Here is a 27,402-nt window from a genome sequence, read left to right on the forward strand (position 1 = left end):
GGCAACCAGAGCAGCCGGGATGCTGGACCAACAAAGGCTGGAATGGAATGGTACAGGGTTTGCACCAGGAAGAAGGGAGGGGGGCGCTGAAGGCGGGACCAGCACAGGTTGGAGGGTCCTTATGGGTTGGTAATGATAACCCCTCCCATTTCTTGCTTATACTGCTCAGGATCTCCTTTAATCTCCACTGGAATGCACAGTGGGAACTTCCAGTACCTCACTTCACAGACGAGGAAGCCAGGGCGTAGGAAGTGCGTGTCTTGCCTAAAGTTTCTCCCCTAGAAGTGAAACTTCCTACGGCCCCTGTCTCCAAAACCCACGCACTTAACCATATTCTTTCTGATTCTCTGGACCTCAAGCACCAAGTGTTCTGCTGTGGGAAATTATTCAAATTATTTACTGCAAGCTGTCACAGGAGGGTTTCAAATTCGGCTCCAGATCCCAGCCCTGTTCCTCCTTTTCCTACCCACCCCACGTGTTGAGGCTGGGGAGCTCATGGGCTAATTCAAGGCCACAGACAGAACAGTCATTTCTTTCTCCATTTCTTATACAGCCATTGACAAACCATTCATTTACTTGGCGAGATGGGCTTGGTCTGAGTTGGTGCCACAACCATGCATCCAGGTTCCTCCATCCACAAGCTCTCTTGGGGATTCTGTGCCAGGCACAATGCTAGGCATTGGTGATGTGCCCTAAAACAGGATGGGCATGGCCCTGCTTCCAAGCATTAAGCGGCCCGGGGAGATCTTCCTTCCTCCCTCTGTGCCCTGATGCACTGGCATGAGAGAGGGAAATAAATGGCAGAGAAATCGCCATTGCCACGGCCACAGCGATGGCCAGGTTCTAAAATGTTCCTTCAAATGGAAATGATCTTTTGCTTTTCATTAATTGCCTCATGAAGTTTCTGGAGCTTCCAGTTCAGTTAATACCAACATAGAGGGCGTGGGCTGTTTGCTCAGCTGTCCCTCCGTCTCCAGGGTGAGGATTCCAAACAGATTGAAAGGATGTGTTGAAGTGACGCTCTTATCAAATTCCAAGCCACATCTGTTACCCAAGAATCTTCTGGGAGAGATGTGATAAATAACAACGCTCCAGTGGCAGCAGATAAAATGTGGGAAAGTAGCCCAGGGACTCCTGGATGCAAAGTAGGTTGCGATGAACTTTACTGGTGAATGCAAACGGCAGAACGTGCCTGGAGTCGTGGCCTTTGCATAATGTTGCATGATGGTTAGGGCATGGGGTTCAGAGTCACGGGACCTGGTACCTGCCCGAATTCCACCGCACACTAGCTGCATGACCTTGGGAAGTTCACCGAACTTTTCCTCCTCTGGTAATACGGGGACACCAACAACACTTAGCTGTTGGTGGTAGTGAGGGAATTTTACAGGATACAGTGAGCAAAGTGTGCACCTTAACACCGTGCTGGGCAAATGATTTAACACCTGGTGGTTGTCCATTTTTCTAGGGCTGCCGTAGCAAAGAACCAGAAACTGGGTGGCTCAGCACCACAGGATATTATTCTCTCACAGTTCTGGGGGCCAGCAGCCTGGAACCAAGGTATTGGCAGACGTGCTTCCTTCTAGAAGCTTCCTTCTAGATTCTCACGGAGAATCTGTTCCATGCCTCTTTCCTGATTTCCAGCGGTTGCCAACAATCCTTGGCTTACAGATACGTCACTCCAATTTCTGTTTTCACGTGGCATTCTCTCCTGTGCCCCCGTGTCTGTGTCCAAATTTACTCTCCTTTTAAGGACACCAGTCATTGAATCACCATACCAGAACTTGATTACATCCTGTAGTTAGGACTTGAACACATATTTTGGGGGAAGACAATTCCACCCACTACAGTGGTTATCATATACTTCATCTTTATCAGAGAACGATCGACCGAGAACGACCGAGGGGCCTGATCATGATCCTTGCCCGCCAGCACCAATGTCTGCTTCTCAACTAACTGTGGGTCCGTGCGCTTACCAATGTGAAAGGGCAGGCATAGTCAGGGACCCAAGACCCCGCTCCCTTTCCCCAACTTCACCGGACACCTGCCGAAAGTCCAAAGCCAAACTGAGTCTCTCTTAACTCCTCTTGGTTACGCCCCTCATCCAAGGCGTCAACAAGTTTTGTCAGCTCTGCATTCAAAATGTATTCCCTCCCCGACGTCCTTCCTGACCTAAGCCACCATGCTCCTGAGTCTGGCCTCCTGAAATTGTCTCCTAATTATTCCTTGCTCCCCCGCCTGCCCCCACCCCGACCACTTGTTCCCAACCAACACGCCCACTGTTTTCTACATACCCCAATGATGCTATAAAATGCAAGTGGGTCTGTGCTCACTCTCCCTTCCTAGGGTCTTCCTCTCCCCCCACTGCACTTACGACTCTCCCCATAGATATGCTCAAGTTTACTCCCTCATCTCCTTGCAGAGGTCCTCCCTGACCACCTTCTCTAAATTTAAAAAAAAAAAAAACTTTTTTAATGATTATTTATTTTTGAGAGAAACAGAGTGTGAGCAGAGGAGGGGCAGAGACAGAGGGAGACACAGAATCCGAAGCAGGCTCCAGGCTCTGAACTGCCAGCACAGAGTCCAACTCGGGGCTTGAACTCACAAACTGCAAGATCATGACCTGAGCTGAAGTCAGATGCCTAACCAACTGAGCCACCCAGGTGCCACTGACCACTCTCTCTAAAGTTACAGCCCAGTTTGTTATTCCTCATCCGCTTCCCCTTACTTTGTTTTTCTTCATAGTACTCACCACACCTGGCATTAGAGTCCTCTCTCTCTCTCCTTCCCTCCCTCCCTAGATGTAAGCTCTCTGAGAGCAGTTATTTTGTTGACTTGTTTACTGTTGTACCCCCAACAGACACTCAAGGAATATTCATTGGATAAATGAATGGGAAAAATCTGCATGAGGAGAAAGTAGCTTAAAAAAACAAACAAAAACCCTAGCTCTGGGTCACTGGAGATCTCCAGTGACTTAGGTCTAAGGGTTATTTAACTTATATATGGCCATATCTAACCCATATTTCACAAAGAAATTGAAGTGGCATTCAAGATTATATAACATAAACAAGTGGATTTCATGATATGTAAATTATACTACAATAAAGGTGGTTAAAAGCATTATACACTATAAAGTAAATGTTTACAGTTTCTCTCTTTTTCTCTTCCTCCCTCCTCAGGTTCCTGGAGGCCAAAGCAACCAGAGACACATGAAATCTAACACAAGTTTATATTTTCTTTAAGGAAAATCTTTTTTTTTTTAACGTTTATTTATTTTTGAGAAGAGAGAGAGCATGAGCAGAGGAGGAGAAAGAAAGAGGGAGACACAGAATCCGAAACAGGCTCCAGGCTCTGAGCTGTCAGCACAGAGCCCAATGCGGGGCTCGAACTCACGGACTGTGAGATCATGACCTGAGCTGAAGTTGGACGCTAAACCAACTGAACCACCCAGGCACCCCAAGAAAATCATTTTTTAAAGAGAAGAATAAGCTTTCCCTAGAACTTAGGTCTCAAAGAAATGTCTCGCATGGATCTTCAACTCATAGTGCTACAGTGGATGGTGTTCTTAACAACATCCCTACAACAGGGAAGGTGGAGGAAGGGGAGGAGGAGGAAGGGGAGGGGGAGAGGGAGGGGGAGAAGGGGAAAGGAGGAGAAGGGGGAGGGGAGGAGGGGGAGAGGGGAGGGGAGGAGGGGGGAGAGACCAAGCATCTAGCACTGTTGGAACCTCCAAGCTGAACTAACACACTGGGATTGGGGAAAGACTTGAACTTGAACTCAAATGGTGCACCCAAAAGAGAAAGACAGAGACGGACTTGAGGCTCATGGGGTCCCGAAAGTCCAACCTGGGAGAAGAGGATGGGTCAATAAGGTGCCTGAGCTGAGGTTGGCATGGGACAGGGAGAGAGAAGCTACTTAACGCCGGGTGTATACGCCGTAGGCTCACTGTAGACCCTGGCCCCCTCCTCTCCCACACCCACCACACAAGGGAGCAGGCTCGGGGGCAGGTCTTGGGTGGTGGTCTGCTGCAAGGCATGCATCCTCCCTCATTTTAGGGTTCCATCTTTTCAGGGGTTCCCCTGCTCTCTGGGCTGTCTCCTGTGGGTTGCACCCAGCCCCATGGAGGCCAGCAGAGGGTACTTTAGATCAGCTCAGCTCTGACCTGAAGGCAGACGCTGCTCCTCCCCTCCCCACCCTTAGCTGGGGTCTGCCTTGCAGGCTGGCACCAAGCTCCTGTTTCTCCAGGACGCACATTAGAATTCTCTGCGGAGCTTCCAGAAGCTGATGCCTGGGCCACAGTCCAGACCAATTAAATCAGAATCTTCTAAATATTGGGGGCCTTCTTGTGCCAGGCTTGGCCTGCCCGGGGGAGGACGCAGTGGTGGTTTGGCAGGCCATCAGGGTGGTGGTGTAATCAGGGGCTGGAGCACTGGGCAAACACTGTCCATCTGCCCCTCCCAAAGTGTTCACCCACTCAGGAGGAGGACTGTGAGAGAAATCTGGGTGCGGCTGCGTTACAAAATGAAGGTTAGCTCCCGCATCCACGTCTTCTAACATGACAGGGACGCTGACAAGCTCTTTGAGGTAAGAATGCGGCTGCGACAGAGTCTGAAGAGCTGGAAGCTTTGCATCTAATTAGAATTGTGAGACCCCGGTGGTACAAGTTCGGCTCTGTAATCATGAATTTAAAGCCTGGCTCGGTCATGTGCTTGCTGTGTAATCGTGGGCGAATTACTCAACTTCTCTGAGTCTCAGTTCCCTCGCCCATGAAAGGGCCACAATGGCAGCTCGTCCCCCACAGGGCTGCTGTGAGAGCGAGTGACCTAACGCAGGTGACACTGGGCACTCAGCACCACAGCAAGCCACATTGTTAACGCGAAAGCAGAGTCAGGAAGAATAAAAGAGACGCTCCAACTCCCTCTATGGGGAGCATGGTTCTCTCTCCCTTTATCGCAAGGGACAAACAGAAAGGCAGAAGGCGAGCCGAAGCCACAGACCAAAATGTCTGCAAAATCAATCTCCCAGGAGATGTAATGCCAAGTCCGGAATGAAAGCCAGGTCCTACATTCTGTGCTTAGAGATGGGGCGGGCACGAGCCCTCCCCAGGAGGCTAAGAGGACCCTCAGGGAGGTGAATGCTCAGTGTGGACAGGGCTTCCCTGTGAAATCAGCAGAGCCTCTGTCAGCTTCCAAAGTTCTGAAACGAGGGAGGGATGATATGCCTGGCCTCCAGGCCTTCATCGATCGGTCTGTTGTGGCATGCAGATGTGCCGAAGTCCGCCCTCGGACTGGGCCAGGGATAAAGACTTGGCTCGAGCCACTCAACCCTTGGTAACCAGAGGCTTGGAGTGTGAGGCAGATCCATTCCAACTGAGCGATCTTAGAGCATGCTGGATGTGGGAGCAACATGTAGACAAGAGTCCATCAGTCCATGGGGCCAGGAGGATGACTCCATGGCATAAGGCATGTGAAGAGCTCAACAGAGAGAAAGAACAGAAGGTGTCATGTTCATCATGGCCGATGAATTGTTAGCCTTTGAGGCTTTCCTGACCTTCAACTTTCACTGGACAAGAAGATGTCCTAGGTTACATGCTCTAGGTTACCCTCAGGGCCCCGAGTTTGATCTACAAAGTGTATTCTTATCGTTCAAACTTCGGATCAAGTTTTCTAAGCACGTATGTCCACACATACTGTGCGTTTAAATTTTATTTTTAATGGTGGTCACATTAACCAAATATGAAGTCATGTGGGTTGGGGAAATCAAATGCCTTTGCCTCTAGCCACAAACAGGAAGTTAACAGTGTAGAAATGATTTCTGGCAACTGGGGAGACTTGTTAATTGAAGAAGTACTTCAGAAAAAATGGAAAAGCGATACAATGGGGAAAAGATGTTAATTGGGAGTTAATAGTGTGGATCTGGGTAGGACTTGGTGGGTACAATCTTCAAGTTGGACGAACAAAAAATAAGAACAGTGACACTCAGCACGCAGATCAACTCCGATGATACAACTTGGTTATTTCATGATTTATTATGTAAGGCTTTCTGTATTTAAAATAAAATCTCTTTATATGGTTACATATGTATGATTCCAACTATATGACATTCTGGAAAAGGCAAAACCATGGAGACAGTGAAAAGATCAGTGGTTGCTAGGGGGTAGGGGGGCGGGAGGGATGAATAGGCAGAACGCAGAGGATTTTTAGGGCAGTGAAAACTATTCTGTATGATACTATAACGGTGGATACATGTCATTATACATTTGTCCAAACCCACAGAATGTACAACACGAAGGGTGAATCCTAATGTAAACTGTGGACGTTGGGTGATAATGACGTGTCAACACAGGCTCATCAATGGTAATGAATGCACCACGGTAGTGGGGGACATTGATAATGGGGGAGATCAGCCAAAATTTCCCGTCAGAGTTTGGGTTAACAGGTGTTAAGATTTAAGCCTTTTAAAACAATGTCATGTGACACCTCAGATTTAATCAAGTTGAACTATTGCCCACTAGCAGAGAGAGCGGGAGGAAGTGTGAAAGGAAGTTTAGAATGGAGGTACTTTTAGCCGAGTCATCTCTGGGCTTGCTATTGTTAAGCAAATGTCACTACACTGAGGAAGGAATGACTCACAGCCAATGCTGGGGACAGGGGGGCAGAGGGGGATAAGGAGATTGGAACCTCAAATGCCTAGCTCCTATGTTTTCAATGCAGATGTTTAGTTGGATTTCATTTAAAAATTGTTTTTAATTGTTTGATTGGGTTGTCCTAAGAAACGCAAAAATTTCAAAACCCTGGGCTATATGACTCCTAATTACTGATATCATAGAATCGGTTAATGATAACTGATAGGTATCAACTCCAGTTATTGTAGCGTTCTTTTGAGCCAAAATCAATGCTGGCGATATGTATGCTTAGTCAATTTTCTTTGAATCATGTGTGACAATTGACAAAGGTAGATGGTTAAAATAAAAGCAGATTTCATTTGACTGTTTTTTCACACGGTTCCCCAGGGAAAGCAAACCAGTAACTGATGCCTTTTACTGAAAGAAAATGCAATGAAACCCTTAAGGGTCTGTCATCGATTTGAACAATTAGGTTGCACAAAGGAAGCCTGTTTTCTCTATAATCTGATCTTCCCTGTGTGCGCAAGCCTTCCTTTGCTGGTGGTGTTATAGGCTAATGGAGAATGGGCTTCCTCCAAGGCAGAAATGGAGCACTTGGAGGGCAGCTGGCCATGTGGCTTAGTGGTTATGCATTCAGGAGACGGACCCCCTGGGTTTGATCCTGCATTCACTGTTTGCGTAAATCTGCAAGTCTCTTGTCTGTCTCAGCCTCTACTTCCTCATCTGTGAAATGGAGCTATCAACAGTACCCACCTTGTAAGATTGTTGTAAAGTTTTAAAAATTTTTTTTAACATTTTCTTTTTTTTTTTTTTAATTTTTTTTTTTTTAACGTTTATTTATTTTTGGGACAGAGAGAGACAGAGCATGAACTGGGGAGGGGCAGAGAGAGAGGGAGACACAGAATCGGAAGCAGGCTCCAGGCTCTGAGCCATCAGCCCAGAGCCTGACGCGGGGCCCGAACTCATGGACCGTGAGATCGTGACCTGAGCTGAAGTCGGACACTTAACCGACTGAGCCACCCAGGCGCCCCATCATTTTCTTTATTTTTGAGAGAGAGAGACAGAATGAGCAGGGAGGGGCAGAGAGACAGGGAGACACAGACTCCAAAGCAGGCTCCAGGCTCTGAGCCATCAGCACAGAGCCCAATGTGGGGCTCAAACTCACGAGCCGTAAGATATGACCTGAGCCGAAGTCAGACGCTTAACCGACTGAGCCACCCAGGAGCCCCAAATTGCTGTAACGTTTAAATGAGCAATGCATACAAAACATTTAGACAAGTTCTCAATGCTCAGAATATATTATCAATCTCTGCAGCAGTTTTCAATGAGGTTTTGGGCAGGAGGGGGGGTTGAAACACACTATGTCTAATCGTATTCACTATCCATATTTGTGCATCCCACATTTTTACCCTGGGTGTTGGGCAATTATAACCTACAGGTTTCTGCTATTATGTTTGTTGTAGAAAAAAATTATGGGTTATGCTGTTAGAAACCCGGGATTCATCTTAACAGGACTGTGGATTTCTGAAACAGCACATAAAGATGCAGTTGACATGGATATGCGGAGAGTAGCAGGAGCCGTGACAGCACAGTAATTGGACCAGTGGCCATGAATTATCACCTGAGACACAGTTTCCATGCTAATAGCCTCTAGCTGGCCCTTCAACAGCAGAAGTAGAATTCACTTCGTATTATTTTTCCCAAAGAGTCAGGCAACACGTTTAAGAATGTACAGGCTTGGGGCGCCTGGGTGGCGCAGTCGGTTAAGCGTCCGACTTCAGCCAGGTCACGATCTCGCGGTCCGTGAGTTCGAGCCCCGCGTCAGGCTCTGGGCTGATGGCTCGGAGCCTGGAGCCTGTTTCCAATTCTGTGTCTCCCTCTCTCTCTGCCCCTCCCCCGTTCATGCTCTGTCTCTCTCTGTCCCAAAAATAAATTAAAAAAAAAAAAAACGTTGAAAAAAAAAAAATTTAAAAAAAAAAGAATGTACAGGCTTAACAGCAACTCCCACTTTGGTCTGTGTATCAGACAGGACAGTTATTTCCTTCCTTCTCTTACAGAAACTGCCCAAACACCCTCTGCTTTTCAGAAAGCCTGTTTCTGTTGTCCTTCCTGATGGATGGCTGGCAAAGCGACCTCTCTCCATGGCCACGGATCATCGGGATCCCTGTGCCATACTGGCCCATCAGATTCTCTTTCCTGGGATTTTAAAATTCTACGATAGTCCAGATGTGAGAAACAGATATTGAGAATTGAGGAGTGACACAGGCTGGTGCATATCCGCAGAGAGAGACATTAGCAAGAAGCAGGGATGACAGACTGGGGCCCCCAAGATGGAGGCCATGTTGTTGGTTTCCTGGAAGAAGCTTCCTTGTTCCGGCTGTACTTCCTGCCTTCGGGTATTGATGAGAGACACAGAAACAGGCACGTCTTTCTAATAAGTACCCCCTTTGCTCACTCTGGCTTGACCATCTACTTGTAGCAGGGCAGAGGCTTATAAAATTTGAATTCCAGAGATCTCATTTTCCTTGATATAATCAATTTTGTTGGGGGAAAATGGACCCTTCTAATTTCTTGTTCTGTAATGGACTCTCTTCTGAGGAGTGGAGGTAAGGGCTGTAGAACAGCAGCAAGTCATTTCACGGAGGAGAGCCGTGGAAAAATCAGGAAGGTGGAAGGACCTCACCATGATTTGGGAAGATGAGTTGGCAAAAACACGCTGCAATCAGAAATGCATTTGAAAACGGCTGGGGGCTAGGAGGAAGGTGCCATAATTGGGATAGAACCAAAGAGAAGGCAGGAATCCAAGATCAGACAGCAAATGTCGAAAGGTTCTCTGGAAGAGGATTAAGGGAACAGGTAGCAAAGACTTTGAGCTATCTGTGAACCATATGATAAAGGAGCTCACCATATGGCGCAAGAAGATAGCAAAGCAGGTTCAAGGAAAGGAAAGTGCTTTTGTCTGTAGGATTATATAACCACATCTAATGCATGTACGTGTATGTGTGCGTGTGACTCCATACCACTAATGAGATTAAAATTAGGATAGACTCCTACATCAGGAGCTCCAAGACTTAGGAAAGGCCTTTGTTACGGGTTTGAACTAAACTGCCTTTTCATTCCCTCATGCCATTTCTTCCTGTGTTAACTCAGCGCAGTGGCTGGTTCCAGCAGAAGACGCTGTAGTCTGGGGCTCGGAGCTCTGGATTGCTCTCTTGTGCACGAACCCAGAGCTCACGCTAGCTAAGCGTGCTGGTGGCTTTCAGGGAGACAAGCCTTGACGTTGCTGAGGATGCAGTGCTAGGGGGCGAGTGCTGGCAACCGGCACCCACTACAGCAGGCAAACTAAGCACAGAGCTGGGGGTGGGGGCACAATCTTTTTACGGGCTCGTGAAAGCGTTTTAACTTCTCTTAAAATCACAAGAAAAAATGGGGCTTTTAGGTTAAAGGAAAATGCTTTAACTTATTATATTAATATATTCGTCCTTATACCAATGCAATCACATAAGGCATCATTTTTAACTTTTTTTCCACAGCAGAAGGAGGGACCCACAAATATCATTGTGCAGCTCCCTAGCAGTTCTGAAACTGCCATTTCAAATAAAGACAAGACCAGCAGGTTGGGGGAGATGAGTGGACCCCAAAGCAGAGACAAAATCTGTCCGAGATGGGAAGTTGTAACTAGAATCACAAGACCTACTTTCAAATCCTGGCCCTGCCTCCTTCCCGCTGTGTGGCGTTGGGGAGGCCACTCAACCTCTCTGATTTACAATTTCCATGTAAGTATAATAGGGTTCATGTCAGTAACTACCCCGCAGGGCTCAGGGGAGAGTTCGTATGATGTAATGCATGTAAATCCGTAGCATGGTCCTAGGCAATTCATACGAGGTCAGTCAAAGTTGGAGGCAATGGGGATGGGGTGTGTGGAATTGTAGAGGTAGGACAGGTGAAAGGGTGGGTGCAGGTTAGAAGAAATGGAGGTTGGGGGCTGAAAGGAAGCCAGCTGAGGAGTTACTATACACACTAGAGATGCTTCCCGGACCTGGAGGATCCCACCAGCTGAGACCCTCAGAGAAGGGAGAAGGGCAGGGGCTGGAAGCGGGGAGTCCATTGTCATGAGCCTGCTCAGGAATCCCTGCAATGGCTCACAGGTCCCATGAGCATCTGCACACAGGTAGGTGATTGACAGGAGCAGTGATGAGGGAGGGCAGACAATCTGGAGCCTTCCGTCACCACGGGCATGCAGTTTGTCTAATGGCAGAGGCTCAAAGTAAAACCAAGGCACGTAAACTCTGCTTACACTCAGAGGGAAAAAGAAGAGTGTGGGAAATGAGAAAATAAGAGGGAAAGCTGTTAACCTTCTAGAATATGCCCGAGGTATACCACTGTTGGGACCAGGAATGCGAGATCGCGTGCATCTAAACCAAACCCGGTCTGTCAAATGCCACTGACTAGCTATGTGACTTTAGCAAGTTATTTTAACCTTCTGTCTCTCATTTCCTCATCTGTAAGATAGAGATAACAGCAGCCACATTATAGCATAAGTGTGAGTGAATACATGCAAAGCCCTTACAACAGAGCCTGGCGTATAGGAAGGACTCAATTGTTAGGTGGTATCATCACCATCATCACCACTGCCACAGAATATATGTTCCATGAGGGCAGATATTTATCTCTGTTTTGTTCACATCCATTTCCTCTTCACCTAGAAGAGTACCTGGCACATAGTAGATGCTTAATAAATACTTGTTCGAATGAGGGAATCCTTAATTATGCCTGTTGGTGAGGAGTTTATAAAAGTGATGACTTCTCCTTGGGATGGGGTATGGATTCCAATCTCGGCCCCAGTTCCTGTCCCTCATGTCTGCCCTCTGCTGTCGTAAGCAGCCACCATGCCTTGTGTTCAGATGTGGGGAGTAAGGAGCCAGGAGATCACTGATAAAAACTGGGACGCAGGTGTTTCAGAATTTGCTGAGGGTAGAAGTCACAGTTCAAAAGGTCAGGGCACAGGTGGTGGGTAGGGAGTGGAGGCAGCAAATCTCAAAAGAGTAGTTTCATTCTCTGGATATATTTGGTGAGGAAAGGACCCAGAGGGATGGTCAAGATCACAGGAAAGATTTTTAAGGGTACAGGAAATGTTGAGCATGCTTCTCATCTAACAGAAAGGACATGGGGAACAGAGAAGATCAGACACTTTCTGTACCTTCCAGATATTCACTGAAAAAGGAAGCAAAAGACCTCATGTTCTTAAAAATAACAATAGTAATTGAAGTGCCAAATCGTTGTGTGAATGTAAGATCTTTAAGACAGTTTTTCACAAAACATGACACTTGTACCATCAGCAATACAAGGACAAAAGTATTTTTCTTTTAATAAGTTTTCCTAAAACATAGTAGAGTAAATATACAAGTGGTAGATCAAGTCTGTGACTTTATATATATCATTGTTTAAGGGCAATGCTAAGAGAAGAAAACAAAGTCAACTAAATCCATTTAAAGGAAAAAATTTAAGATAGTAAGGAGGTATGTACATGCCCCCCCCAAAAAAAAACCCTAAACAAGTGCATGAATAAGAAAATATTTGGGAAATATGGCCAAGGCTATATTCAACTCTGTTCTACAGTCTGCATTTTGAGTTAAAGGAATTAGCATCAGCACCTTGGAGAGTGGCACACAAGTTCTAAGTCTCTAGGGGTACCTTATGGGAAGGTGCCATGGCCTAATCCTCAACAGTCTCCTTAGTGACACTCAGGCAGTAATGTCACCAACCTCTTGGGCATTATTCTAGCAAAGTCAGGCATTTGGTGAGGGCACTGAATGGTGTCTCATCTCTCAGTTTTTTTTATTTTAAACCTTCTTAAATGCATATAGAGCAACAGACCTGGATGGGACCTTTTGAAGATAGAAGTGTTATACCTGGGCACCCAGTTTCTATGGACTTCCCACTTTTTCCTTTTAATTTCATAAGCTGCCGACTTCTTCCTACTTAATTTATTCCTGGCTTATGCTATGCTTCAGGAAAAGCAGCACCAACACCTGGCATGTTCCATGATTCGAACACAAGGAAATGTCACCAAAAAGAGGAGCTTGATGGTTTTTTGTTTGTGGAGCATGATAAGCCGGGAGTTCTGAGGGCGAAAGTCAGAAAGTCTCTTGTGTCCCCAAGAAAGATTCCATCCAGAGCTGAAAAGTAGGCTGATGCCACTAGCTTTCCACCAAAATTGTTCTCCCGGCCTCCCTTGTACAGAGGCATGGCCATGTGACTAAATTCTCTCTAATAGAGTGTAGGCAGAAGTGATTGGTGTCACTTCCAAAGCAAGGCTTTTAAGAAGCAGCTTGTGCCTCCCCCATACTTCTCCCCCTCCGCCCTCTGAATGTAGACAAAAAAACAAGGCAGCAGAAATTAATGGAGTCATGTAAGACGGAAGGAACCTGGGTCCCTTAATCACCATATGGAGAGAGTGGGTGAGGTCAGGAACACCCATCTCAGACTATTACATGAACGGAAATTGAACTTCCTTCATGTCTGAGCTAGTGTACATTTGGGGGTCTATTTGTTACAGCAGTCGAATCCACCCTAACTCGTGAAGGAGCTCAGGTACCTTGGCCACCACACAGGTCAGCCAAGCCTGGCTTGAGGGTGGGGTCAAGAAGAGGAGACCTGAGATTTTCATTTACTCCCCCATCGCCGTTTTGTGAAGCTCACTTAACTCATCCTTTAGGTACAGCCCAAGACCCGCTTTCTCACGGAAGCCTTTGCTGACTTCCAATGAGGGCCGAGCCCACTCCCGCGAGCCCTCACAGCACACATCAAACATCACAGTTGCACGTCACGTGTATCAGTGTGATTTCTTGACTAATGTTTATACCTCCACTGCATTTTAAAGTACGCACTTTTCAGAACTCATAGAATGACACACTCCTTAGTGCATTTTGTTGTATGTAAATTTCACCTTAAAAATTACCAAAAACAAATACTGAACTCTGGTTAAATGGCATGTATGCTGAAGAATTTAGGGGCAAAGTGTACCCGTGTCTGCAACTTGCTTTTAAGTGCATTAAAAATGGGTTGACAGAAAGACGGATGGATGGATAGATGTGTGATGAAGCAGAACCAGTCAAATACTGGTTGTAGAATCTAGGTAGTGGGTATTAAGGATCTTCACTGTACAATTCTTTCCACCGTGCTATATTCAAAAGTTGTTTTTCCCACAATAAGATACTGGGGGAAAAAGTTCAATGAGAGCAGGGACCATGAGTACATTACATGAAAAGAATTGTTCTGTGTATATTATATTTTATATTTTTAATCATACTATTCTATGATTTCCTTCTGTTTAAATTGATATTATGTCATGGACATCTTTCCATGATGATAGGCAGGCAGACAGACAAAGAGAGACCTCATTCTTTTGAATATATCATGGATATACTATAATACGTTTAACTTTCACATTATTGAACTGTTTTCATTTTTCTCTATTACCAATCATTTCCCATGATTTCCAATCATTTCCCATAGACTTTTGTGTTGCTGAATTTGAGCTTCTTTATGTTACATCTACATTCACCACAGCGTACATCTGCCTCCCCATGCTCCCCACCCCAACTAGCACAGGAGTCCATAGGCAAGAGTCAGGAGTATAACAGAGAAAGGAGTCTCCACTCAAACATCTCAGCATAACTTTTCAAAAAAGATTTGGGTCCTACAGATCACTACCACAAGCACATCTGAAGTCTCAGAGGGCAGGCGATACTAGCCTCAGTTAAATGTTTGTTGTGGCCACATTTGAGGGTTAGAAGAATCAAGTTTGTAATGTGGAGAGTTGTACTGGTGCTGTGTCCATTCTCTATCAGGTACCTGCTGTCTTTCTCTTATAAGGCCCACTCATGCAATCAATCTGGGCAGTGCACAGCTGCCCAATTTATATAGCTGGAGAATAATTTTATCTCCAGTGATCCCTTGACAACCACAGAGGTTAAATTCTTACAAAGTGTAGTGGCTGGTAAAGCAGAGAACTCACAGATGAAAGGAATCATGGAAAACAGAGAGTCAAACTCACCGTAAGGAAAAAAAAAATTTAACTATGGATGGGGACGGACGTTAGCTAGACTTCACCGTGGTGGTCATTTCACAACATATCCAAATATCGAATCATTAGGTGGTATTCCTGGAGCTAATAAAATGGTATATGGTGATTTTACCTCAATAAGAATGCGTGAATGAATGAATGAATGAATGAATAAAATAGAGCATGAAGGATAAAACTAGGAAAACAAACATTAAATAGTAAATGAGTAATAGATTCCAAGTGCTCTGTTACCAAAGTTCCAGAAGGCATCTATCTCCAAGTAAGCCAAACGCGCCAAGAAGCCCTGCTTAGCAAGACAGCCCTTGCAGGTAAACACTCCCACCTGTTCAGGAAAGTAAACTCCAGACTGTTCTCTTTTTCAGAGTTTTTGAAACAGGGCTTACTCGTTTGGAACTCAGGGGCTTTCCCGCTTGCTTTGTCATTTGTTGTATTTCCACAGGTCTTAGCAAAAGGCATGTGTCACTCCCTAGCTGCCCCACAAACTATGACAGTGCTTAAGAGCACATTTTTCTGGGCCACATCTGATACGGTGGACCTGGGAGAGGAGAGGTGCGAAGGCATCACCTCAAAGACCGATGCCTTCCATCTTTGGAAGAGGGAGACCAACGAGCATGCCGTGTCGTTCTGTTTAAGCAGGCTGACCTATGGGGCGCCCCGCGTCAGATTCTGTGCTGACAGCTCAGAGCCTGGAGCCTGCTTTGGATTCTGTGTCTCCTTCTCTCTCTGCCCCTCCCCTACTCACAATCTGTCTCTCTCTCTCTCTCCCTCTCTCTCAAAAATAAACAAACATTAAAACAATTTTTTAAGGGGATTGACCTATACACCTGACAAGATTGCAACTGTCAAAATTAGGCATTCAGAGACACCTGGGTGGCTCTGTCAGATTTCGGCTCAGGTCACGATCCCAGGGTTGAGGGATCAAGCCCCGCGTCAAGTTCTGTGCTGACAGCATGCAGCCTGCTTGGGATTCTCTCTCTCTCCCTCTCTCTGTCTGCCCGCCCCAAATAAGTAAATAAAGCATTAATTTTTTTTAAGTAGGCATTCAAATATAAAAATCACATTAATTTAAAACCATGGTGGGCAAAACCGGAGGTGCAAAGGTTTACTCTATGTTTTAGAGGATCACTGAGGTTTTGTTATTCTGTCTCGACTTTCATGACATACTTTGTTTTCATCTGTGATTTGTTTGATGCCACATCCCCAGCCTGGAGCAGAACTCTCAATTATTGTTACAGTTTCCATGGAAACATATGATCTATTCTCTCTCATTCCCTCACTGTTCCCCAAAGACCCACTCTCCCACTTCTCCAGCCACCCCCCAACTCTAACCATTTCCGAAAAGTCCTCTGATACTTCCGTTCCTCAAAAACTCTCCAACCTGTGTAGTTAAGTGACCACAAAGGTGCAGAACTATACGTAGAGTATCCTAACCTTTGTAGTAACAAGGACAAAAAAACCCATATTTATATTTGGTAAATTAGCATGTAGGAACCAGAAGCATGCAAATTCAATGAACAAAATGTTTGCATATGGAGGGCAGTAGCAGTGAGGGAGCACAGAAAGGTGTGAACCTGGGTGGGAGCAGACTTCTCAATGTTTATCCTTTCCATATAATTTTAATTATGAACCACGTGAGTACACTGCTTATTAAAAATAGAATTTCACTTTTAAAAACTCCCTGACAGGCTCATATTACCGGAACCCCTTCTTCACTTAGGCCCCTTCTTTCGTGGTCATCATCTGAATGCCCCTGTTCTTAGCAGTTTAAATCTCTTGACCTCACCGGTTTGTCTTTCATCCCTAGGCTTCCAGACTCCTTCTTTCCCACCCGGGTTGTGACCCTCTTCCTGTTCTGACTTCTTTTCCAACCTGATCTACATTCCATTTGTATTCATTTATTCCATACGCTTTTACCGAGCACCTACGAAAAGCAGGCTATGTTGGATCTGCAGTGGGCATTTCTCTTCCCAGAATCCTTGACTCCCTTATTACTGTAACCTTCTGGCTCACTGGTCTTGTTAATTCCCCCCTTAGCTCAAATTTGCCACCAGCTTCCTCACATCCACACCCAGGCTGCTCAGAGGTACCAGCAAAAATCACACAGAGGCATGGACCACTTCCATCACCAACTTTAGAGAGCTGCTCAGCAGTCTTACTGTGTTTTCCTGCTGTCACTCCCATTTCCTGCCCAAGCTCTGCAAGCTCTCAGCCTTCACCTCAGATCCCTTATTTCATCTCAGTAGATCACCCTGTGACCCACGGACAGAGAAAATGCATGCATTCAATCCATAGGCACTGGATGAATAGTGGTGAACAGGGTGAACAGTGGATGAAGAGTGGTGAACAGGGCAGAGAAGGTCCTCCTCTTGTGGCATTCAGCTCTTAGCAAGAGTGGAGAGACAAACCAACCAACAAACAAGAAGTGTACCATCCGGTTATGGCTGCTAGGAGAGAATGGAATATGATGGGGAATGATGAGTGGCTGAGGAGGTGGCTATTAGGGAAGGCTTCTCAGAAGAGGTGACGTGGCTGAGATGGGAGTAATAAGAAGGAGCCAGCCATACCAAGAATAAAGGGAATAGCATCACAAAAGCTCTAAGAGACGGGGGCGCCTGGGTGGCTCAGTCCGACTTCAGCTCAGGCCATGATCTCACGCTTCGTGGGTTCGAACCCCACATCTGGCTCCACAATGTCAGCAGAGAGGCCACTTGGGATCCACTCACTCTCTTTCTCAAAAATAAATACATTTTTTAAAAAGTTTAACAACTGTGAGAAAAACAAACAAACAAACAAACAAAAGCCCTAAGAGAGGAAGGGGCTTTCTGTGTTTCAAAAACCCAAGGATCACAGCGGTCAGAGCACCGGGGGGTCACAGGGGCAAGAAAAAGAAGTCAGGCAGAGAACTGGGATCAGATTCTAAAGAGCAATGTAGGCCAAGGACACAGTATGAAATTTATTTCAGTGTGATGGGAAATCATTGAAGAGGTTTATTATTATTATTATTATTATTATTTTAAGTTTATTTATTTATTTTGAGAAAGAAAGAGAGAAAGGTGCAGAGAAAGGAAAGAATCCCAAGCAGGCTCTGTGCTGTCAGCTCAGAGCCCAATGCAGGGCTCGAACCCATGAACCATGAGACAATGACCTGACCAGAGCCAAAGTAAAGAGTTGGATGCTTAACTGACTGAGCCACCCAGGCGGCCCATCATTGGAGAGTTTTAATCAGGGGAGTGTCTTGACCTAATAATGTAACTGTTCCAGAATGACCACAGGTGCTAAATGGCAAGTTACTAGTTACAGGTAACAGGAGTGGCCGCAGGGAAGTCCAGCGGGTGTATGAGGTTTAGACTAGTGCTGCATTTGTGAAGGTGGAGAGAAGTCAGTAAGTGCACAACATGCTTTGGGGAAGGATGTGTTGGCATTCGTGAATGGATTTCACACGGCCGGGGGAGGGGAGGGAGGCAGGTAAGAACAATTCAAGGAAAACTCCCAGATTTGGGGCTTAGGCTGCAGAGGTGGAGAAGAAATTTATATTTTTTGCACACTTAAGTTCATGGTATGTATGAGATTTACACAAGACATATCTGTGGCACACAGAGGGATTAGAAGACCCAAAACAACACTAAACAACTCAGGAATACTTATAACACAATCTCAGCTTCAGTAAAACAGCGTCTCCCAGTATCTATGGAAGTATCTAGAACCACTCTATGAGTCCCAGGGTCATCCTTCAACTCTGCTGCTGTTTGAGAGGAGGGGTCCCTATTCTTGGCTGCAAAAGTGATCTTTTCCAAAAGGCACATCGGATCGTGTCACTTCTCTGTTAAAAAACTTCCAATGGTTCCCCAGTGCTCTACCAATAAAATCCAAACTCTTCATCACAGCTCACAAGGCTTTGCAGGATCGGGCCCCTGCCCATCTCTGCAACTGCACATCCTCCTACCTCACCCTGCTCGTGACATTTTGGCCCCGACACCTTCTGATGGTACCTAGAGTGTGCCAAGCCCTTCTGCACCTCAGGACCTTTGCACTTGCTATCCTCTCAGCTGGCAACATTCATTCTTAGCTCTTGGAATGAATAGCTAATTCATCCTTATCTTTCAGGGCTCACCTCCTCAGGTGGTCTAAATGGGTTCCCTCTGGATGTGTGTTTCTGGCGCACAGCAGGCTATTCATTTTCTTCACAGTTTTCATTATGAACTGTAGTGGGGATCTACTTTTTACTCTCTCCCTCGCTGGAATGTAAGCCCCATATGAACAGCAAATGTGCCTCCCTTGTCACCTGCCCTTCTGGAGTGGGTGCAGCCCCCAGGCCATACTGTACCTTGCCAAAGCTTCCTTTCCCGAGCACCATCAGGAAGTTAAAATCGGTCAGTTTCATTCGGTCTCTGTTCCCATTGTTGTCAAGTTTGGATATGGTGTTGGTCGTCTTTTCTTCTGGAGCCTTGGTCCCCTGACCGATCTTGGCCCTCTGGCAGAGGAAGCACACAGAACACATCATTAGGGTTTGAGGATGCCCTTGTCAGAGGGCACAGGTACACGCTGTGAGCTGTGGTTTCTGCAGCTCGCCCCCTCCCCCGGCCTGCATCTCAATGAAAAGCATGGCCAACATCCATTCTGCAAGCCCGAAACCTGGAAGCCACCCTTAACACCTGTGTTTCTCTTTTATCCATCGTGTCTCAGCCACCACCGGGAACTGTTCTTTCTTCCTCCTAGCTGTCTCCAGAATTCATCTTCCTTCCGCAACTACCTGTTACTATGTCACACCGGGACAACCCACCTTGGTTCCCCTCTCACTGGGCTTTTCATGCAACCGGAGTGAGCCTCCACCTCTTCATACCCAACCAAGTCGCCACCTGCTTAAAAGCTGTGACCCACTAGGTTGGGGATAAAGACCTCGGTGCTTTCACTGGCCTACATGGCCCGGTATGATCGGGTTCTCCAACCTCATCGCTTCTTGGATCCTGCCCTGCAACCCACCTTCATTTTTTCATCTCCCACCTCAGGGCCTTTGCACCTGCTCTTTGCTACTACGGGATGGCTATTGTCTCCTCTTTGCCAACCGAGTTACCCCTGCTTCACATTTTCACTTCCCCAGGGAAGCCTTCCTTAACTGTCTATATCTGGATTAAATGTCCCTATTTGCTTCCTTCATCCACTTTACCCCTCACTTATACTGGATGGTAACTGCTCACTGTTTTCCCCAATGCACTGGAAACTCTGTGAAGGCACAGAATCTATCTCTGTAACTTCCCTGACAACTAATACAGTTTCCTGCTACACAAAGAGATGGATGGGGGAGGCCCGTGTTGGCCCTCAGTGCAGTGGGGGAGGGTCTCACTGCTGTGAGCAGCAGAATGGTGACTCAGAATAGCAGCAAATGCTTTGCAATGGGGAGAGAAGAGAAGGTCAGCAGTGAGAGATACAATCACCAGGACTTTGTTACTGTTTCACCTCCAGGGCTAGAATCCTGGCCCTGGAGTGGATGAGCGGTGCGATGAGGAAAGTCAGTCAGCTCACGATGCTCCTCTCTCAGCTGTCCCGTACTTTAGCATCTCTCTCAGAGAAAAGGCCAGAGGCCACAGACGACCTGGCCCCTCTGTACCTTCTCCGATTTTGGCCTCTTCTCCTTGCATCACCCTGGCGTCATGGCTGTTCTCTGATAGCACCAAACACGCCCTTGCCCCTGGGCCTTTGCACTTGGTGTCCCCTGTGCCTAGAGTCCTCTTCCCTGAGCTTCCTCACTTCGGATAAGACAGACTTGCCCAACAACGACACGCAGAAGCTCTCAGCCATTGCCATTACCTTTCCTTACTTGTTTCTCATCATATCCCTTATCACCATCCTACAAACCCAATATTTACTTGTTTCTTAATGTCTCCTCTTTGTCCTCACACTAGAACATGCGCTCCATGAGGTCAAGGATTTTGTCTGTCATGTTCTCCTTTCCCTGGTACAGAGTAGGCACTTAGTTGTATTTGGCACTTAGTTGTTTCTAAACCGTAGTCCCCTTTTCGAGCACATGGAGATCATGAGAGAATGTATCTTGGAGTTCTTTGCACCATTCCTAGCACATAGTAGGTGCTCAACAAATGGCAGCTATTTTTTTTTTTTAGGTTTATTTTGAGAGAGAAAGCATGAGTGGAGGAGGGACAGTGAGAGAGGGAGAGACAGAAAATCCCAAGCAGGCTCCGCACTCTCAGTACAGAGCTTGATGCAGGGCTCGAACTCACAAACCGGGAGATCATGACCTAAGCCAAAGTCAGAAAGTCAGATGCTTAACCAACCAAGCCACCCGGGCACCCCAACAGATATTATTATTGTCCCATTATTCAGCTGTCTGTTAGAGACAAAAGAGGCAACAAAAAATTTTTTCAGGGTTTTGAATTTCGGGAAAGACTCATTCATTCAAAAACTACCGAGTGCCTGCTAGCTGCCAGGTGATACTCTAGATGCTGAGGATCAATCAGGGAGAAAACCAAACATGGATGCTCAAAGAATTTACATTGCAGCGGGAACGGGGTCCCCCACCCTGTGTCCAAAGGATATTCTGGAGTTATCCAGATAAACAACTTGGTGCCAGCAACAGGAACAGCATTTATGGGCAGAGAGCAAGACATATTCAAAGAACCAAACGCCATTTAGTCTGGCCAGAACACAGAGTGAAAGGTGGATGTGGCACGGGATGGACAGGACTTACCCCTGTCAAGAAGTCAATACTGGGGCACCTGGGTGGCTCAGTTGGTTAAGCATCTGACTTTGCTCAGGTCATGATCTTCTGATTCGTGAGTTTGAGCCCCTCTGGCCCCCTCTCTCTCTGCTCCTCCCCCCATACCTCTCTCACTCTCTCAAAAGTAAATAAACATTTTTAAAAGAAGAAGTCAATGCTAATTATGAGCATAAAAGGCTTTAAGGAGGCCCTGGTATGATCATATTCCATTTAGAAGATCACCCTGAGTCCACAGAAGAGACCCATTTGAAGGAGGTGAGTTTGGGAACCACTGGAAGTGACTAGAGACATCAAGGTGCCAGATGCCGGGTGTCTCCGGCACAGAGGGAACAAAGTGGGTCGGTTTGGAGGTAGACTTATCGGAGCTGGGTGCAGACTGGGAGAGAGGCTCAGGGATGAAGCCCTTGGCTCCTGTGTTGAGCACCTATGAGGACAGGATGCTTCTCCACTCAGAGGAGAAGTGGAGAAGGGGCAAGTGTGGAGATGTGGGTGAGAGGGTGGGAAGAGCCTGACTTCAGACACACGGAGACTCCCCCCTTTCCCACAGGGGCTTAAACTGAAGTTTACTTCTTCCTCAGGACACGCCTGTTCATTGTCGTTGCCCCACCTGTCCTGCTGACAAAGCATCCACCATTTTTCCTCTTTTTGCAATTGATGTTTTTTAATTTACATCCAAGTTAGTATATAATAATAGTTTTTTTTAATGTTTATTTTTGAGAGAGAGAGACAGAGAGAGAGAGAGGAGAGGAGGAGACACAGAATCTGAAGCAGGCTCCAGGCTCCAAGCTGTCAGCACACAGCCTGATGCAGGGCTTGAACACACAAACCACAAGATCACGACCTGAGCTGAAGTTGGATGCTTAACCGACTGAGCCACCCAGGTGCCCCTGTAAATTAATGTTTTAAATATTACAGTGGATAGACTGAAACGCATACATCTCAAGCGTACAGTTCTAGGAATTTGGACAAATGGATACACCCATGAAGCCAGACCCCAATCAAGAGAGGGAACATTTCTATCACCCCCAGAAAGTTCTCTGTGCCCCTTCCCGGCCAATCCCCACTCCCACGAACACAACCTCTGTTCTGATTTCTATTCTCATAGATCAGTTTCGTTTGCTCTTGAACTTCATCTAAATGGAATCATAGAGTGTGCCATAACCACAGAGTGGGACATAATAAGGAAGATATATTTGGTCTCTGCCCCTGGTTCCTGACACAGAGCTCCTAAAGTTCTTGTTAATTTCCCGATAGGAGCATCTTGTATTCTAATTCTCTTGGTGGGCTCCTGGATGGGGCATGGTCACCAGAAGGACCAAGCCATGATTTTTCAGAAGCTTGGAATTTTCAGCCCCATCCCAGGGTTGGAGACTGAGTTAGTTAATAATCAGTCATGCCTCCATGATGAAGCCTCCATAAAAATCCCTAAACTATGGAGTTTAGAGAGCTTTCAGTGAGGTGAATCTCAACCCCCTGGGGGATGGAATCTCCTGGGCTCCTTTCAGACCTTACCCTGTGTATCCCTTCATCTGGCTGTTCATCTGTATCCTTTATCATATCCCTTAATATATAATAAACCAGTAGAAGTAAGTCAGTGTTTCCCTGAGTTCTGTGAGCCATTATAGCATTATCAAATCTGAGGAGGGGGTGGTGGGGACCCCTGATTGGTAGCAAGTCAGACAGAAGTGTGGGTGAGCTGAGAACCCACAATTTGCGACTGGAGTCTAAAGTGGGGACAGCCTTGTGGGACCAAGCCCTCAACCTGTGGGGTCTACACCATCTCCAGGTGTCATCCGTGAATTAAATTGTAGGACACCCAGCTGGTGTCCACGGAGGACTGGAGAATTTCTTGGTGAGGGAAATCCACACATTTGGTGAAGATCTGTGAAAGTCTAACAGGCTTCCCTTTATGGAATAAGCAGTCCTTGCATCTGGCTGCTTTCGCTCATCATTGCGTTCTCAAAATTCACCCGTGCTGTCGCCTGAATCAGTGGTTTGTCCCTTTGTATTTGCTGCATAGCGTTCATTGTTTACATTTATCCATTCTCTTCTTTACGGGCATTTGTGTCGTTTCCATTCGGGGGGCTGTTAACAGAGCTGCTGTGAACACACATGGTCAAGTTATTTCCTAGTAAGATACGTGCTGATTCCAGCGTCCGTGGGGCAGCCAAGCATGTGCGCCCGGGAAGCACATGCGGGGACAACTGGCATCTGAGCTGGAGACAGAGGTTTGGGGGTCACAGGCGTAGAGTGAGTGGTTAAAAAATGAGCTCATCAGGTAGAGAAGCAAAGCGCCAGGGCAGAAGTACCACTGCCTTTTCCGGGCCATTATCTTTCCATCATCCCAAATCCTCACCCTTGGCCCCAGGCTGTCCCGACTTGAACACGTTCCCTCCTTCCTCCCTGACCCTACTGTCTTCCCTGCTTTAGGACTACATCTCCCACCTTCTTGGAATCCCGAGTCAGGACCCACTCAATCCACACACTGCATTCTCCAACCTGTGAGGATCCAAATCCTGACCGTCCCTGGTCCCTAGCCCCCATTCCGGCCCTTAGGGGGACACCGCAGGTCTCAGCATGGCCGGCCAGTGAAGCACGAGTGAGGGACTCACCCAGTTTCTCCGTTTGCCTTTGCTTGGTGCAAAATTTTTTTTCTGTCCCTCAAGGAGCAGCTTCATCCCTCAGTCCTGTGAGCAACCTCCCTCCTCTGAATTATGGGACCCAAACCCTCTTTCCACCCCCATCTCAACTTGCTTCTGTGACTTTTCCCATAGGTGCAGGCTATAGACCTATAAAGTGTATGTTCCCCATACAAACTACAGTGCTTGTGTCTCCCCCAACCCCCATGTAGGCTATAAGGTTTGGGTCCTCCCCTCCAAAATTCACACGTTAAAACCCTAACCCACAAAGGTGATGGCATTAGGAGGTGGGGTTTTGGGGAAGGAATTAAGTCATGAGGGTGAAGCCCTCATGGGGGGCAGCAGTGACCTCCCTCCTAGAAGAGTCCTTCCCCCACCAAGAGCTCCATGGGTCCTTCCAGGAGGTGAGGACACAGTGAGAAGAGAGCCATCTAGGAACCAGGAACGGGCTCCCTCACCAGAATATGACCAGGCTGCAGCTTTGATCCTGGACCTCCCAGCTTCCAGAACTGTGAGAAAAAAAGTCTCTATTGTTTAAGCCCACGGGTTTTTTGTTGTTGTTATAGCAGCCTGAACAGACTAAACCAGATTCTAAACTCTGGATCAGAAGTCTAATGGCCCCATCCGCCTGGTTTGCACAGTGCTGATGTTGTTTTAATAATTAAATTAGTTGACAACTGTTGAAAATCAGATGTTCTATAAAAACCCATATTTGCAGCTTCTTTCAGGGAAGTAAATATGGCCACATGGGGCCCCATCCAGCAAGGCATAGTGTTTTTAGATAGGACATGTTCTCTCCAGTTTCCCACAGTCCCCACCATACCCTATTGTATGACACCAAGCTTTTTTCCCTCCTTGTTTCCTGCCTGGCTCCTGAAAGCATTTGGATTTGTGACCCCCTATACGGTGAGCCTGTGGAGGACAAGAAGCCCATCCTGGGTCCCCTCTGAAAGTCCCATGATCCCCAGGAGCCCCAGGCCTAGCAGGTACTTTGTCAAAGAGCAAAACTTTTTAAATTGAGGCCCAAATTAAAATTAGCCCCTATCTTTCCGGGTTGGATATGTCTTCAGATACAGGAGTACACTAAGAGTTGTCTTTTCATGTCTGCAATTTAGAGCCCTAGAATCCAGCACTCAAAGGGAAAGCAAATTAACCACGCGTCTGAGCAAGAAGCCTGCCTCCTTCCAAACTGTGCTGGAGGGCAGCAGAGGCGTCTCGGCGGCCGGCACCCAGGGCTCCGATTCAGATGATGAGTGCCTCCCCTGGCTTAACCTACAGACTCCACTGTCACCCCCACCCCTATAAGAAGCTCTGGAGGGGCACCCCAGGACCAGCAGCAGAGGCGAGGCCTCAGGAGGCTTGGAGATCCTTCCTAATCCTCAAGCGGCCCTTCCAAAGCTCCGAAGGAACACGTTCTGAGCTTTATTTATTCCAAGGGGGAAGCTGACGATGGCAACAGTGGCCTGACATTTATATGCTATGACGTGCCAGACGTCGTTCTAAACGCATTATCTCATTCAATCCTCACATAACCTTGGAAGCTAAGAAGTGTTGTGATTCTCCCATTGTACAGATGGGGATGCAAAGGCTCACAGTTAAAGTAACTTGCCTGCAGTCACCCAGCGAGAAAAGTGGCAGAGCTGGATTCAAATCCGAGCAGCCTGGCTCTTGAACCACCCGAACAGAGCAGGCTTCCCACCGCACCCACGAGGCCCAGGTGTCCCTCCAAGCCCCCCCCCCCCCCCCCCCCGCCCCCGGCACTGTCCTCTCCACACCTGAGGCTCCTTACGGCTCACACCTGCAGCTCTGCCTGTGGGTTCATTTCCTGGTTGCAGGAGCAAGCGGAACCCACAGGCAGGGCGAGCGGCAAATGCTGGCCGTTAACGCCACTGAACGCAGCCGCTAGCCAGTGGCAGACGTTGAGCCGGTGGATGATAAATACTGCAGTTTCGCGTCCCCCACATGGGACCCCGTGAGGCACACGTTCAGCTTCTCTGACAAGTCAAATCCCAGTGGCCCCACAGCGCTGACCTGCTTCACGACACACACTTTCCCGGCCTCCTGCCTTCCCAGCGTCTTCTCCCCGCTCGTCAGTGATGCTTCCCAGGATCACTTCCTGAAGAAACTACTTGTGCGTGAATCTTTTACGGTCTGCTTCTGGGGAAAACTCAACCCAGGATGATGACCCGCGATGGGATGTGAGAAAGTTGCTTAGCCTGTCTGGGCCTCAGTTTCCTCATTTGTACAACAAAAATGGGGGTGCTCATAGTATCTCCCATTCGGGGGTGTTGTGAGGAGTAACTCAGTTAATATTCCGCAGCACTTAAAATAATAAAGGGCACACGGTAAGCATTTTGTTACGTAAGAAAATCCCAAGACCATCAGAAAACCCATTCTGAACCGTCCAAAGTGGAGTTCTCCCGGGGCGCCTGGGTGGCGCAGTCGGTTAAGCGTCCGACTTCAGCCAGGTCACGATCTCGCGGTCCGTGAGTTCGAGCCCCGCGTCAGGCTCTGGGCTGATGGCTCGGAGCCTGGAGCCTGTTTCTGATTCTGTGTCTCCCTCTCTCTCTGCCCCTCCCCCGTTCATGCTCTGTCTCTCTCTGTCCCAAAAATAAATAAAAAATGTTGAAAAAAAAAATTAAAAAAAAAAAAACAAAGTGGAGTTCTCCCTTCTCTGGCCCACAGGCAAGCCCGTGGTCAGACACAAGGCCCCCAGGCTGAGCCGACTCGGACGTTCTGAAATACACCCCACGCAGTAACTGCACTGAGCTCACCCTACCGTGAAATTCTATTACCCCAAGTCCAGCAGCTCGATTTTACCATCACTCAGAATTTCTCCAGATAAGAGGCTTGAAAGTAATTTCTGAGTCATTCTGGGTGCTAATTGCTTATTGCGTAGGGATTACATTTCTCACGTTCAAGGTCAACTGAAATTTCTCTATGTGTCTGAGAATAATTTTCGGTCTGTTGGAAGCATTTTTTTTTTTTAATCAACAACTATGGTATGGGGCAATTATAATTCAGGCATAAACAAGCGTTTGCAGGCTCTTGCTAGAAATAAACGGATGCGTTTTGTTGCACGCAGATAAAGCAGCCCTGTACTTCATGCCAATAACTGGCCCCAACAAATGCCATGTTCACGTAGGAACTGTTTTCTTTGACGTCCTGAAATGTCACCCCGGCTGCCCTAGGATGGAAGAGATCATCTTGCAAACTGAGACTTTATTTTATGTGAGAAAATAGTGGCCTTTTTTTTTTTTTTTTGGTCCCCACAACAGTACATTTTTGACACGGCAGCAAATGGGCATACCTTCATCCAGAA

The 27,402-nt window shown here is 47.0% G+C and overlaps 1 protein-coding gene across 3 annotated transcripts in view; it reads right to left on the bottom strand.

The window, feature by feature from the left end:
• The window catches only part of PRKCB (protein kinase C beta), a 332,144-nt gene that overhangs the window by 66,291 nt on the left and 238,451 nt on the right, over window positions 1-27,402 (bottom strand). For all 3 annotated transcript variants that reach the window (XM_058711142.1, XM_058711141.1, XM_058711143.1), the window contains one exon: window positions 19,036-19,182. In XM_058711142.1, coding sequence (XP_058567125.1) covers window positions 19,036-19,182 — 147 coding nt within the window. The remainder of the gene's footprint in view (window positions 1-19,035; window positions 19,183-27,402) is intronic.

This window comes from Neofelis nebulosa, chromosome 18 (genome assembly GCF_028018385.1).
Source record: "Neofelis nebulosa isolate mNeoNeb1 chromosome 18, mNeoNeb1.pri, whole genome shotgun sequence".
Lineage (NCBI taxonomy): Eukaryota > Metazoa > Chordata > Mammalia > Carnivora > Felidae > Neofelis > Neofelis nebulosa.